At 36.3% G+C, this 16,642-nt stretch overlaps 1 protein-coding gene across 9 annotated transcripts in view; it reads left to right on the forward strand.

Moving 5' to 3' along the window:
* The window catches only part of ZFYVE28 (zinc finger FYVE-type containing 28), a 275,066-nt gene that overhangs the window by 197,259 nt on the left and 61,165 nt on the right, over positions 1-16,642 (forward strand). For 5 of the 9 annotated variants that reach the window (XM_075930867.1, XM_075930869.1, XM_075930866.1 and 2 more), the window contains 2 exons: positions 1,691-3,052; positions 15,341-15,445. In XM_075930867.1, the coding sequence (XP_075786982.1) occupies positions 1,691-3,052; positions 15,341-15,445 (1,467 nt within the window). Of the gene's footprint in view, positions 1-1,690; positions 3,053-7,984; positions 12,100-15,340; positions 15,446-16,642 lie in introns of those variants that run through there. The other 4 variants (XM_075930868.1, XM_075930870.1, XM_075930871.1 and 1 more) reach the window with 3 other exon arrangements.

The raw sequence follows: 16,642 nt of genomic DNA on the forward strand, positions 1-16,642 counted from the left end.
TCCTACTTGTTATGGAGTGACCATCAAGAGAAGAGATTATTCCATTCCAATTATGCTTCATGATTCTTCAACTGACACAGCACACATCGTGTTTACAAAATAAGTGTATATTTTAGTTAATTTTTCTTCATTTATCATTTGGGTACAAAAAATGTTAAACGTAAGTAAAACATGATTTATAAATGGATATGGAAGTAACTCTGCAATGGTGTCCTTATATTGGTGTCCTTGATTTAAAAAAGAGCTCTAAGACTGAATGCTTGTCTCTTTCACCAACAGAAGTTGGTTCAATAGAAGATATTTCTAAGTAAAAGGCTATGTCTAAACTACATCCCTCTTTTGAAAGAGGGATGTAAATTAGGCAGATCGAAAGTGCAAATGAAGCGTGGATTTAAATATCCCACACTTCATTTGCATAATCACATCACGGCGTTCTTTGGAAGAAGGGTATTTCGAAAGTGAAATTGCTGTCTAGACATGGTTCTTTCAAAGAAAAAAATGAGTACAGGATCTTTCAAAAAAGAGTTTTTTTTTCCCAAAGAACCGCATCTAGACAGCAGTTTCACTTTCAAAATACCCTTTTTTGAAAGAGTGCTGTGACGGGATTATGCAAATGAAGCATGGGATATATTTTGATCTACTTAATTTATATCCCTCTTTCGAAAAAGGGATGTAGTTTAGACATGCCCAAAGATATTAGCTTTTGTCTTCCTAAGTTTAATAGTATTTGCAACTGCTCTTTCTCCAGCTCAGTAAATCAGATTGTATTTTTTTTCTGAGTAAGTTTTTCTCTAATGTAAATTAATGAGTTCAGTAATAGTATTACTTGCAGAACTAAAAAACAGTAATTTCAGTAAATATTTTATGTCATAAAACAGGCTCTTAAATATTATTATTTCAGCTGATTAAATAATGTCATGGAATATATGAAATTATCACAAAACAAAGAAGCACTGAGAGGAGGTGAAAAGAAAAGATGGGAAATCGCCAATCTTTTTTCCTCTGTCAATTTTTTTCTCAATTAACAACTATTTATGTATTAATACTGGAAACCATAAGGAAAATGCTCATAGTAACCTATCTGGAAATACATTATTGTATAAAATGTGCAAAACAGATTAGGTTTTCTTCAGAATAGGTTTTACAATTTAGACTGTATTCTCAATTTCAGTCTGAGATTTCCAATAAGTCAGCACTGCAAAAGGGACATTGATTAATGTTTTTAATAAATTCTTTGTATCTGTAATAGCTTGGGAAATTTTAACTATACTCACGAGTGCAATAACCTTCACTGACTAGTTTTCAGGAAGATGTCTGTGCTAACCAAATTACAGTATGTGGGGTTTAAAATTTAAGCTACTGTAGTAATACATTTAAAACGTGAAGGATTATTTTTGAACCTCGGGTGACTAAATGTTGTGGGAGGGTTGCAGCAACAAAGAGATAATATTGTATCCTGTGTTCCTCTGCATACTGTCAGGTTCAAGTGTAGGAGAACACACACACACTGAAATAAAATCCACAATACAGCCCAGTTACAACTGCTAGCTAATATTTTACTGTTTCCAAGTTCAGCATGTACCGGTAGATTTTTTTTTTCAGACACAGAAAGCTTTTAGTAAGATCTGTAGTGCAGTCACCTTTTATGAGCACAGACTGCAAAATAATGTCTACATTTTTTGCTTTGTAGGGATCTACTTCAGACCTTAACTGATGATGAGCTGCACACTCTGGAGCGTAACCTCTGCATATCCCAGGATATGGATTTTCCTGTTAGAACAGATCCCGAATTGCCCTCTGTCAGTACGACTGCCTTAGCTGCAACTTTGCCTGCTGAGGAGCTTTCAGCAAAAGCTGAAAATACAGAGGCTGAGCTAGCCTGCTCTATGCAGTATGATCAACAGGAATTAGAACAGCTGAATAGGATGGTCCACAGGGTTGGAGATGAGATGTCCTCTTTGCTTTCCCCACCAAGTGTCTGCCAGTCTCCAGCACACAGAACTGGCATAAGAAATGGCTCCAGCTTGGAGACCTCACCTAACAGGCAATATCTTGTCAACTTAACTGATGAAGAGGAAAGAGTTTTTTTTATGGATGATCTGGATGGAGCAGGAGAAGCTCTTGCTGGGTTGGAGTCAGCCAATGACACGTTTGCGTGGGTGAATAACCCTTGCCATAATTCAAAGCAGAGTGTACAGTACAGGGACCCTCTACTGTATGATAATGGTCCTCAAACAGAAGAGTCTTTACTTTTAAAAGAGGCAGAAAATGACTTAAGCAATAATAACAATATTGAAGATAGCAAACAGATGACTTGTATCTCAGTTCAAAATTCATGCAGTTGTTTTGAAGGTCCTGATTCACAATTATACCTCAATGGCTGGGATACATATGCTGATGATGCAGAGACAGCTGAAATAATAGCCCATAGGACAGGTGGAATGAAGATATCTGCTACTGTAATATTTAATCCCAAATCCCCCTCTACTTCAGAATCCCCAGTAACAACTCCAGAAGCTATTAGTTGTGTTCCTGGGTCTTCGGAGTCTTTAGCAGATGAAGAGGAAAGTGAATCCCATAAGCTCAGTATAGCTGCCACAAATTGTCTAATTAATTCCTGTGTGTGTTGTGGCAGCTGTGAAGACAGTAGGGAAGATAATATTGATGGTTCAAAGACCAGACGTTCCCCAGGAAAAGTTATAAATGCTTCTTATAGTTTAGTAAAACCTAAAGAAAAGGACAATATAGATAAACTGGATAGTGCAATCTCTGCACAGGAGGCATTCAAAACTGAAACTTCTCATGCTTTCCTAGCAGAAAAAGATTCTGTCAGAGAAGAACAGACACTATCTAACTCCTCTAAGTGCCTGGCACATTCCTCAGGTTCACAGCTAGGAGCAGAAAATGGATCACAAGTAGAGGTAGAAATCGCAAATCAGCAGAAGAAATGGGAGAAAAGAAGGCAACCAAGTCCGAAGCAATCAGAGAATAATGAAGAAAATAGTAATGAAAGAACAGCAAAAGATGACATTAAATCAAGATCTAGTTCAAGGTAAGAGCAACTTGCCATTCTTTTATTGCCTTAGGACTTGCATACAAAATAGCTAATTGTAACTTAGGGTATGTCTACACTGCAGTGCTATTTCGGGATACCAGTTTTTACAACTTTAAAAAAATACTTTTTACTGTACTATCAGATTTATTTATGTGCAGACAATGAAAGGCATTTTCAGCAACTGTTTGGAACTGTTTTTGGTAGCAGGTCTTTATATTGCCCCCCTGAGTTATATAATAATTTTATTAAATAACATCTGTCCTATTTAGCTTAACCAAGAATTGTCCTGTAAGAAAGCAATATATTTTATTTTAAATAAAAGTTTAACATCATTCTGTTTTGTCATATATTTGAAATTATATTTAACATGATGCATTATTGTACACAGTATATGATCCTTTCTATATTGTTACACAACACTACTATGACAAAACTAGTACTATGGGAAAAATGTAGATTTTTTTTAAATTTTATTCTCATCTTTTAATATTTAACTTTCTACTAAAGCTGTTCAAACTAACAAAACAGAACCATTTTTTCAGTTTTTTGTTCATTCAAAATGTTATTGAGAAGATTATCAAAACCTTTAGAGATGGCTATTTACAATTTTTGTTTGCTGAAAACCAAGTGTTTTGGTAAATTATATTTGTTTGTCCAAAAGCAACTTTTCCTGAATAAAAAATTAAACTGTTTTTAATTACTTTGCCAATTCCAAAAGTAATGAATATTTTTGTGAAAATGGAAAAAATGTTAAAGTTCACAATTTTTTTACCATTTTTAATTTCTAATTACTTTTTAATAGTTATGGCTTTTTTATAGCTTTTCATCTTCAGAGCATTTAGGGACACTAGCTAATTCACCCCCAAAGTAAGTAAACATTATTATAGTCGTTTTGCAAATGTTAGTAGGAAATCAAAATAGAGCAGCTAAATTATTTAACTAAGTCTACTCAGGCTACATCTACATAGCACCATAGTCAAAAAGAAGATATGCAATTTGAGCTACACAAATTGCATATCTTATTTCGATCTTATTTCAAAATAGCTTATTTCATAATTTGGTGCTATGCGCCTGTGTTTGGAAAGAGACATTTACCAGAATAAATCAAGACACAGTTCAGTGTAGAATGAGGTGTTAGTTGTGGGAAATTTTTTCTATCATGACATTTTACTCTAACTTTCACTATAGTAGAAGCTTTCAGAAGCTCTTAAGAAAAAGGAAGATGAATTTCTAAATCAGAAGAACATTAATAATTGTATTATCTTTACGAATGTGCCTTTCTGTTCAGTCTAGGAATAGCACTTGTTTTCATGACGCTGATGAGCGAAACACTGTTCCATGTTAAAGCATTGCAGTCATGCAGTACGTTGGTGAATGCATAGTGTGGAGAAGTGCAAACATAAGTTCAACAGACACCAGAACTTAAGCCTATATCATTTTAGGGGAACAAAATGTTCCCCATGAATCCTGTCTTTTTTAAATTTTTATTCTGAGTGTTGGCTTCAGTTGCTCCTTTGTTCTAACTAACTATAACTATTACTATCTTCTTGGGGGGGGGGGGAAGGGGGGAAGAGCCAGAGGGTGGAAGGAGGAGGATTTATAGAGCCCTTTCTATCTCTGAGGGCTCTGGAAGCTTCATCTAATGAAGATTTACACAGATTGTAAACTCCTTGGGACAGGGAATTTTTGTTGTGTACAGTGCCTAAGGAAACACAGTGGTGCTCCAATCCCTGATTGGGACCTCTAGTCATTACCTCACGGTACAAAAGTTTTATGGAAATAAAAGTATTAAATAAAAATGATACCAATGGAAATATTAGCCAGTATTAACCATAATACTATTAATAGCGAAAAACATGTATGCAAGAGTCTTCTGTGCCAAATTATTTTGATAAGAGTATAGTGGGTGCTGCTACCTGCATTCATGCAATGTGAGCAACTAACCCAACAGTTTGACAGGTATCTCTAATACCCATAAACATAACTAACTAGTAAATGTTCTTATTGTCCTAATTGCTAGCTCTTTTTCTGTGCCCTCTCTACTTCCAGAGTCAGACTTGGAAAATCATTACAGATGTCCATATTTTGTTGTTTTCTGACACTTGTAAACCTCTGTTCAGTATTTTAAAACATGCTGTGCCTTTCATCTACTTCAAACTCACAGTAGGTGCTGATGTACATACATGCTAATAATCCTTCTTACAAACAAAACACTTTCCTTGCTTGTCATATCCTTTCCAGATACAGTTTAACGTTATCCATTTTATTATTTTGAATATGTATGGTTTTAGGCTCGTAAATATTTTCGTGGATTTTATGACTGTTTTAGAATAATGCTACAGAAATATTCAGTGAATTTCATTGTAGGAAGAGACTCGTGGCCTCAATCTTTTTTGTGGACTGTCTAATTTTATATTTTTAGATCGTCAAATGAAGAATTACAATCTATGGGAATAGAATCTTGCTTAAAAATATTTGCATTATCACCTTTAATTCTAGTGTCTAGACCAGGGCTACTCAGCACATTTGTTTGTGTCCCACAGTTTGTGGGGCTAAGCACACAGCCCGCAGATGGGATCCTTTGAACATGTCCTCCACTGGGAACATGCTCCACAGCAGCAAGGCATCTCCCAGGCAGGGTGAGCACTGAAAAGACGCAAGCAGAGAGGCTGACTGGAACAGAGGGGTACATGGTGTTGGTGTTTCTAACCCCAAGGGAGGAGGTGCTGGGAGCACCAAGGGATTATAGGAAGTGCTGATTGCTTAGCCTTGGGGGAAGAGCCTGAGAGCTACTTATCCACGTTTGGGTCCGGCCATGCCCTGCCTCTGTCCCACTCAGTGCGACAGACTCCCGCGTGGGGACGTCAGCCCTGCTGGGAATCCAGAATGGGGCTCCAAGGCACCTGTCCTTTCTATCTCTCAGGCCTGACTTGCCTAACTCCCCACCCGCCGCAGGTTGGAGCGTTTGGCTTGGAAACTTTTCTTTTTACAGTAAAATCACCACAAAAAATGCACAACCTGATGATTCAAGCTAAACACCTGAAACACAGGCATACAATTTTCTTTTTAATAAGAAGCATTAAAACTGGCAACATTGTTAAAATTGTAAAATCAATTTTGCTAACTATAAAAGCAGCTTCTGCTCTCTTGGAATTCACACCTCCAGATCAGCTGCTAGAAGTGGGCCTCATCCTCCTTGATTGGATCCACCTCGTCATCTCCAGCCTGATCCTGGCCTGCATATTTATTCCTGCCTCTGGAAATTTCCACTACATGCATCTGACGAAGTGGGTCTTTGCCCATGAAAGCTTATGCTCCTACACTTCAGTTAGTCTATAAGGTGCCACAGGACTCCTCGTCGCTTTTGCAGATTCAGACTAACACGGCTACCCCTCTGATACAAAACAAAAGAGTAGTCAATGCAATAGTCTTCTGTTGATATGCGTCTTAGTAGATAAATTCCTGGCCTGTCATTGCTCATTGAAAGTGCTGTCATATGGGTAGAAATTGGGTAAATATTGCATTTGATTAACATCAGCAAAACTGACTTAAATGGGGCCTGCGTGTTGTGTAGTCTTGCCTTAATCTTTGTACTCATGTCTGTCAGTGTGAAAGAAGCTGTTTGCACATATTTGTATATATATTTGCATGTAAATGCAACCACACTTAAGCTGCAGCCCTCAGCATGTGCTGTGAGTATTATTGTGGCCCCTGGAGCTTCCACATTTGAGTAGCCCTGGTCTAGACAGTACTGCTGTACATGGCTGAAATACTGGCTACAAAAACACAAATGAAGACTTTATCTGCTTTTTGGTTGAGATGTGCATAAAAGACATTAAGTGGCATCAGGACAGACATTTCTACAAAAAACAAAATACTGTGTCTGTAAGAAGCTTTGATTGATTTAAAAAACCCACAGTATTCCACAAAGATCTATACTTTGTGCAAGCATATGGAAAAGAAGAGCAACGACTATTGAAGATCCACAACAAACCAGACAGTACACAAAGCAAATGCTATCCAGGAATACCTTATTTATGCTAATTGATTGCAATCAGCTATATCAGCCTTTTCATTATAAGACCAAAAGATAGCTTACCTATTCATTGCATACTATTGTTACTGATAGCTAACAACTATTTCATCTTCATAAAGGCACATAATTTTATTAGGAGTAGACATAGATTAGGAATACACTTTGATAGTATAATTCATTTAGATTACCACATAAATAGTCCCAATAGCTGGCCCAATAAAACATCCACCTTGTATCTCTACTGTCCAGAAACCAACACCGCTATAACATTGTATGCATAAATACTCACAGATATGTGGATATTTATGGCATTGGGTTTGTTTTTTGGATATGTGTGTCATTGAGCATGCCAGTTGAGGTACAAGAAGGAATATAATCAGCCTTCTCTCACTCATTGTTCCCAGGGTGGCTAATCACATTTAATGGAGCTTTTAAAAGAGGAATACCATCTTGAATCTCTTATAACTTCTTTCTACAATTTGCTTGTGAAGGTTACCTGAACAATGAGACACTGGGCTATTTTCAGAATGATAGACTCTTTAGCTAAACCTGTAAGCAGTGACGTTTCTATGCCGTTGCTCAATCAAGAAATTATCAGGTGAACACATAAATAAATGGTAGCATGAGCATCTTCATGTAGTGAAATTTTTGGTAATAGTAAAAAATAGATATGCTTTCTTTGAACCAACCAGGGTTACTGTAGTTAGCATGTCCAGACAACATAGGATCTTACAAAAAACATTTATTTTGCAAATACCTAGCCAAGCCTACCCTGAACTTCTTGATCCAGCAGTGTTGATTGGTAAGTCACATTTAATATACCATTAAAATTCTTTTGTTGTACATACTAATCAGATTTGTCTTTCTGACATGTCTTTACTTTGTATTTGTAGGTGACAGCAGATAGTCCTTAACTTCCAGTCTGACATATGTTTCTCTTTTTCTCTATTTCCCTGCAAGTATGTTGAAGAAATGAAACATGCACAGCATGAAATGATTCACAGACAGCAGCATTAGTATTATGCAAATATAACTGTACTGAACTGGTGAACCTGTGATTTGATGCAAAGACAGCATATATGAAGTACAAGCTGTTGTCACACAAAGTAGAAACCCCTGAAGGAAGAACACTGTTGATAAACAATATGTCAAAAGACTGTAATAGAATTATGCAACAAAGAAGTGTTTGGGGAGGGAGGGAAGGCATGTGATTCACTGAAGAAGGAATGTTTAGATTTGTATTTCAGGTTTTTATAACTGCAGATAAGTTAAACAAAATAAGTAAAATGCTGAGTCTATCACAATACTTCTCTTCTTTATGAAGAGGCATACATGATAGAAAACATTCTTTAGTTTTGGAGTTTAAAGAATTACTGAAAATCGGGATTGTTCTTCCACATGCCAAATAAGGCTTTGGAATTTGTTCCATGCTGTTGTGCTATACTAACATTTTGCATTTTAGGTTTTATGTGCCTGGTTTCACTATGCCTTTAATGTTGTTTCTTCATTGCTTTGCAAAATCTAAATTAGAATTAAGTGGGAGGGTTTTCTGTACTTCTCCTTCTAGTTCTCTTCTATCTAATTGAAAATACAGAATTTTCACCAGACTCCCTTTATATTATTAATTTATTGCAAGTATTTAGAGAGTGTGTGCTAATAAAACTTCTCATGTATACCTCTTTTTTGTAGTATATAGAAAAATTGAACTATCCTTTTTAGTGAGGAAAACATTATTTTTTTCCTATCACTTCCTATGACCTGCAATAGTGTATCTTTCATTAGCTATTGTGGCTGGATGTTCATTCTGTTCAGATTTGGTTAGGGGAAGTTTAATGAGCAAAGTGATTATTCCCAAATCGAATGGATGATGCATTCTAGGCAAATTGTCTATGCAGAGCATATTGCTGTGCTGTCTCTAATTAATTATTGCAGTCCTACAATAAGATTCTTAATTGAACCTTCCCCAACCTGGCACTGAAATTGTTTCAGTTCTAGTTACTGTAATTTCTTACCCTTACAACAGTGCAGTTATGAATTTTAAAGTTTCCCATCCTCCAATATATTCAGAACTTTTCATAAAAAGATGAACAGCTGTTTAACTTACAAGGTCTACATCACAACATTTAATCATGTAAAACTGTGAAGTAAATGGAGTTTTTCAGTAAAATAGCCTGTCTTGTGTTTAGTTGTTGGCTTTTGACAAAATTGTGACGATGCTATAGCCATTTGTATAAATGAATAAACATCAAGAATTCTAATAAATTTGGTTTTAAAATGTAACTTTTAAGGATTTAAGGAATTTTTGCCTTGTGTTCACATGCCTTTCCCATGAATTAAATCAGCTGAGTGATACTACACTGTGTCTTTAAATAAAGACTTGTCTCTGTAGCTGGCTTGTAATGATTCTATTCATCATCCCAGCCATCTAAGAGTAGGGAAGCTGTCTCTTGTCCATATAGATATAAGGAAAAGAGTGGCTAATTGGGATATTAGCAACAACTGTGCACCCGAGGGAGATTTTCTTTACTCATTCCCTAGCCTTCTGTTGGACACATCCATTGAAATTTCTGTGTTCCCCTTAGAATCATTTGTTTGCATTTGTTCATGATTTTGTGTTCCTATGACTGCATGTAAAGAAATATATTATCAGTATATTGGTTATTGTGTGAAATGAGAATTATATTGTATGTAAAACTGATACCACAAGTCGTCTTTTTGGGAGACCACGTATAGACAGCTTTTCAAATACTGATGTTTCATCTGTTGTATAATTATAGAAAATGAAGTTGTTTGACATGTTCATGTGTAAATCAGGTAAAAAATAAATGCTTTTCCATAATCATGTGGGATGATGTCTTATGTATCTAATGCTATAATATGATTAAAAACCTGCAGATTTCCCTTGTCCTGTCAGCTTTCGGGTGCTACTATAGCGGCCTCTCTAGATCACCTCTTTTCAGTACTTGCCTGCTTAACTTCTCTTCTTGCTGTACATTCTTCTTGTTCACTTTTCTCTCAACCATCATAACTATCTGCCTTTTATATTGTTCTGTCAGCTATCGGATCTTAACTGCTCATGCTCCATGCAAAATCTTATCAGGTTGAATGCATGTCAATATTATCTTATTCTGGCAAGTACAGTCCCAGCTCTCACTGTGGTTGTTTATGCTGATCTTATCACGTGATTTGTGGCTTCTAATGATGGAGTGACTTTTGCTTATTCAAAATAAAAGTTAGGGACAAAAATGGAGTTTGAGGAATTTCTCTGATATCAAGATGATCTGACTATGAAATAAATGTACATTAGATGTTGACAAGGCTAGTCAACCAAGAATTTGCACCTATTTAGCCATATAGCAGATAATTGTGTCTGAGACATAACAGTACCCAAAAGTCTCAGAAATATATTTGTATAGATATGGAGGAAGAAAAGTAAGACTAGCTCTAACTTATATAAGCTTCAGGGGAGTAGCTGAGTTAATCTGTATCAGGAAAAACTTAAAAAACAACAAATAGTCTAGTAGTACCTTAAAGACTAACAAAAACATGTAGCTGTTTTGTTACCATGGTACTATCTACATGTTTTGTTAGTCTTTAAGGTGCTACTAGACTATTTGTTGTTTTTCAAGTCTAACCTATAATGTCAGTTGTTGAATTTAAGTAGCATAAATTCATATCACATGGTGGAAGCATATGCATTGATTAGAATTACTAGCAATCATGCTTATAAATTATGGAACAGATCTCAAGTGCCAAATTTGGGCTTGCACTGGCCATTGGCAACTGAGAGAAACTATCACAAGCAATGGAGTCATGGAACAGAATTCAACCCCTTTTATTCTGATTCCTCTTAAACCAGTGGTTTTCAACTTGTAGTCCTGTAGGCTGTATCAAAGGGGTCCATGAGAGACTATCATGACCATAGAACCAGGCTTTCAACCTGTGTTCTGTGGGCCCTTGGAAGTGTGTAGACTAAGTCCAAGGATAAATATACACTACTATGCTACATCAGCACAGCTGGTGAAGACACACTATGCCAGTGGGAGAATGTTGTCCCATTAGCATAATTATTCAGCCTCCATGAGAGATGAAAACTATGTCAGCAGAAGAGCATCTTCCACTGATGTAACACGGTGTGGACACTGCTCTAAGTTGATATAACTTGTGTCGCTCAGGGCAGTGTCGTTTTCACATTCCAGAGGGATGTAAGTTACATTGACTTAAGCAGTGTAGGCCAGCTATAAGATTTTCAAACTTAAAATTTTTAGAGGTCCGCAAATGAACATAAAAACCACTGTCTTAAAGCCCTGGACATTCAGTTCTGCAATCCCCCTGTAGCAGGAGTCATATTCCCCTGCCTGTATATGCCCCTAGGCTCAGTAATAGTCAGTAGTACAGTCACATTTATGATTTTTCCTGCCTTTAGTAAAAAGGCAAGATTATTTCTATCTCTGGATACTTTAGCTATGTTTACACAGCAGCATTATTTCAGAATAACATTAGTTATTCCAAAATAACATAGTCTGCATCTACACAGCAAGCAGTTATTTTGGCATAATGTCGAGCAGGAGGAGTTCTTACTCTGATTCCTGTAACTCTCATTTTACAAGGAGTAAGGGAAGTTGGAGGAAGAATAGTCTAACTCGGACTTCCTGCTGTATAGACAGCATCAAAAGCCGAAATAAGCTATTTCAACTTAAGCTAAGAAGCAATTGACGTAGCTCAAGTTGCATAGCTTATTTTGGCTTTAGCCCTAGATGTGCCTTTGTGTGTGGGTCTGCTGCTGGTCAGAACACAGAATTACCTTATAGTCTAAGTTATATTGGTAAAAAATGCAACAATTTTATGCAAGGAAAGTGATGTAAATAAGAGGATAACATTCTTGTAAAATACCTACATTAATTACACCATACTAATATATAAATTGTTCAGACAGTCTAAAGGACTCTCTTCTCTATTGTGACACACTTGTTTCTTCTTTCTCTCTTTCCCATATCTTTTCTTTTCTTTTTAGCCGGGGGGGGGGGGGGGGGGGAGGGAGGGAGATTGGTGCAGTGTCTAAGTACTAATACACCATTCTGCACTGGACTTTGGACAAGGTGCAGCTCACCACACATTTGCCTAATATGGGCAAAAAATGTCCCAAATCAAAGAAAACTGGTAAAGTAATATTGTGTCCACACATAGAAATCTGTCAGGGAGAGTGGGGGAGAGATGTGAGAAATAATCATAGCATAGAATTGGTCATTCTGGTGCTTTTCATGCTACAAGGGCTACCACTTTCACATCTGCAAATATTGCTGTATAATCTCAGCTGATGGGTCTACTGATATACTTTCACTCCACATAAGAGAAGTGAGGGACATTTAAGTGCCCAGTAGAAGATTCTAAAAGCTAACCGTTTCTTGATGTAAAATTTGTCTTGATTGTGAGCTTGGATTTTTTTAGTTGTTTTGTGTTTTTAATGATTTCCCATTAATGCTTTGAGTTTAATCGCAAGTCATATTAAACACTCAGATAACTTGCACAGTTAATTTATATTCATTCTTTATAGACTTGCTTTTCAACTTGTGAAACACTCTGAACAAAAGTACATAATATTGACTGATTCAACAGTGCTGCCAACTCTAATAATTTTTATCATGAGTTTTATTATATTTGTTTTTTTCCCTTAAAGCTTTAGCTCCTTCAGTCTTGTGATTACACAAGACTTTCAACTTCCCTTTTTATTAAAGATAGTTTCTCATCCCTTTGGTAGTGGAGCGAAGTTGGAAAACATGAATCCTAAAGGCTTAAAACTCCAAAGGCAAATATAAATAATCTAGAACGTGTTGTGTTTTTTTTTAAAAATCGCCTGGCTCTTTACCCAGTTCTAAGATTTTTTGAGGCCTAATTCCTGATGTGTACAGTGTGTGGAATACTAAATTTAGCAAAATCGGATACAAGCAGGTTTCTTCAAGCAGGATTTAACAGAAAAGTAAATAAGGAAAACAGAACTTGAATCATTCTCAAAGAAATATTGCCAGCTGGAGAAAGTTTCAGATGAAGAGAAAAATTGAAATAGGAAAATTATAAAAGAAGCAACTGTTAGTAGTTTTCAGTGTTCTATAATAGTGTTACCTCTACTGGAGATATTTGAATGTGAACCGTAGCATTCACCTTGACAAGGCAGCTTTTCCTGTGAGATCATACTGTGGACTCATAATTTTGTATTTTTGTATGATTTTTCTGCCATATAACTGGTTATGATGCCATATATTATTAGTATGACCACATTTCAGGATTAGGAAGGTGAAGATGAGCTATGAGAGCAAATCTTTGTTTAAATGCAAATGTCTCTTCACAGTGAGCAGAATTGGCAAGGGAAATTACTTAAAACAAATGAAAGTTAAATGGATTTTTGTTGAAGTCTGATAAATTATTTTCCCAGTGTGATAGTTCTTCTTTCAACTAAAACATAATATACTTAGGGATTTATTTTAAATTGGCAATCAGAAATAAGGAACATGAAGGGGAACATTTTGAAAGTGATGTGTGTGCGGCATGCAAACAAACCTTATTGTTTCCTAATGGGATTAAAGCATGTAGCTCGTATATACTGCTTTGAAAAATTCCCCTTAAGTGTTCTTCTGGACACTTGCCTGCAAAACCTAATGTATTTTAAATATAACAGGAGTAAAGAATCTGGATTACAGCTGGTTTGAATCATGCCCTAAAATGCTTGAAAATTCCACTAATTGTCAGGTAGAGGGAAAAAAAATTCAAATGAACCAATTACATTTCTTTCAACTATGTTTCTGAGACAGAAATGTCCCTCTCTACTTTGAGGATACGATCAGCTGATCCGGCACAGCACGGCAGTGTAGACGCGGTGCGGTCGACGAGGGAAGCCTTTGTCGACCACTCCGATGTATGCCTTGTGAAACGAGATTTACCGGAGCGGTCAACAAAGGCTTCCCTTGTCGACCACGCCATGTCTAGACTGCCGTGTTGTGCCAGATCAGCTGATCGTTGGCACAGTGTGGCAGCCATTTTTATTTTAATGAAGCGGGGATTATTTAAATCTCTGCTTCTTTGACTATGCCGAGTAAACTATTTTACATGGCTCCGTCTGCGGAGCCATGTAGTCTAGACGTACCCTTGGTGTCTAAAGATTGTTATTGCCAGACCAGGTTCATTCAAAAGGTAAGGATTTTTTTTTTTTAATATAATGCCTAGAACCTATACTACTACTTCTACTGTGATATATTTGTTCAGGAGTAGATTTTTCTTTCTCCTGTAAATTAAATTCCTTCAGTGCATGGAATTTCCAGAAGCAGACTGTCAAATTGTCACTGAGATACAAACGCTGTTATCTGCAAATTAGTAAGGTGAAATAAAAGTACCACCTGAAACTATTTTTAATTCTGATTTTGAAGTTGTCTACTTGAAATATAGCCAATGTCCCTTGAAAAATTATCACAGTATTTACAAGCTGTGACACTGTGAGATTGTATTCCTTTATTTTAAATAGGTTCCCTCCCTCCCTCCCCCCAATATCCAGTAGATTTCTAAATAGCAGTGGTTTGTCATGTGGCCTCTCTTTCAATCTCTGCATAGGAACCTCAGTCAAGCTTCATGTTTTAGATAAGAATTTGAGCCACATGGCAGTTTTAAAGCCATGCAGTCCTGTGCTGACATAGCGAATGATGGATGACTTGTTAAATCGTATAGCATAGCTGCAGGACAGGAAGCGAAAGGCAACTCTTAACTTATCACACTGGCTTTCCCTTCCAATCCTCTTCCTTCCTTCCTACGGCTTAGAAACATTATCTGAAGCTGGCCTTGGGGTTTTATAAGTGCTTTGGGTTTATTTCTTAGTTATGTTGGTATGAAATATACAGTAGTTTTTGAGATCCCTGGGCAGGATGTATCTTCTTTCTAAAATAGGTAAATGTTCACATGTGTGGACTCTTGAATTCACTCTTTAAAAATATTTAATCTCTTTTGTTCTTTCCCTAGCATTTTTAACTGCCTACTATAAATAAAATTGATAATTTTCACAAAGAGCATACCCATTGGTCCTGGCATGTGATCTACACTTTTTGTACTAATGTAAAATACGTTAAAATATATAACTTGTCTCCCAAAGAGTAAATAACTGCTGCTGTCTGTGCGCTTTTTTTTTGTATGATCATTTGCGATCCATTGCTCTATTCTCATTTTTATTCTTTTCAGCAGTTCATTTTGTTTCCATATGCTTTTTTCAGTTCTCAGGATGGCTTACGTGATTCTCCCCTCAGCTCCATCTCCAGCAGTGACTATGACAGTGTTTCTGTCACTACCTGTAGTCTCTCCAGCATATACACTCTGAGGTAATAATAATCTCACTTCACAGTCACATTTGACTAACTGTACTGGGTGATGGTTGATGAAAATGTTTCATTGAATTTAACACTGAAGTGATAGAAGCACTTCTGATAATTCTTCCTTTTGGAATACATGCATGTTTATTTGTAAAGCTCAGTTTTTATCCGAATAAAGTCATTGTGAGAGTCTTACTGTTTGTGGAGAAGTGTCGTGAGGTACACAACACTGAACTGTACAACATTTGGGATCCTCAGTGATCTCATTTTTCATTATGTTCAAAGAGGTACTTTTTAGGTGTTTAAAATAGCTAGCTTTTCAGATACATTTTTTTAAAGAGTTTTACATACCTAATACAATAGGACTTAATTGAAGAAAGAGACTAAAACAGTGAATACATTATTAGGTCTTGACTTTCCAGATGGCATAGTTCGGCCATCTGTTTTCTGCTTCATGGGGATTGAACAGTAAAATAAGAGGAATGTCACAACTAACAATAGTTTCTTTAGTTTTGCTATATTTTGTTGACCAAAAATATGTTAAGAATGCTGGCCTGTGTTCTCATCAGCTAAACTTATGTGAGAGATGAATCTTGGTAATTGATTTTGCGAAGAGAAATTAGATTGAGAGAACATGTTTTAGGGTACTAAAAGTAATTAAAGCAAATATAGGGGTTTTTCTCAGTATTTTCAAAGAAATGACATTGCTTTTTAACATTATATTTGGAGAGACACTGAGATTTAATACAGTGTGTTTCTGATGTTTTTAGAGCTGTGATAATTTTCTGCTTTTTCTTCTTCTTACCTTTCTTTCTTTCAGTTGTTTATTCCAGGAATTCAGAATTTGAGAAGCTTGGGAACCAAGAATGTGGGGGTGGGGGGGGGGGGGGGGGGGAAACAGTCTCTCTAAAAATGTCAGGGGAAGTGCCATATGAAAATAACTTTTTTGATGCCTTCATCATAAGATTTCTGTACTCAAAACACCAAATAATGGCATTCTAAGCAGTCATCTAGTTTTCCTGATGGGTTGTGCTATTCCTGCTTTTTATCTTGCTACCTTTTCTGTTTTCATGTTGCATTAATTTTTATCAACAATCAGAAAAAAAGTTGTTGGAAAGCCTATTTTCCTTCTATCTTTTTGATTTTTTTATCTTTGATTCTGGCTATAAATTGATCCCTCATCTGTCTGTCTGAAATATCAATTGC

Source organism: Pelodiscus sinensis, chromosome 5, assembly GCF_049634645.1.
Source record: "Pelodiscus sinensis isolate JC-2024 chromosome 5, ASM4963464v1, whole genome shotgun sequence".
NCBI classification, from domain to species: domain Eukaryota; kingdom Metazoa; phylum Chordata; order Testudines; family Trionychidae; genus Pelodiscus; species Pelodiscus sinensis.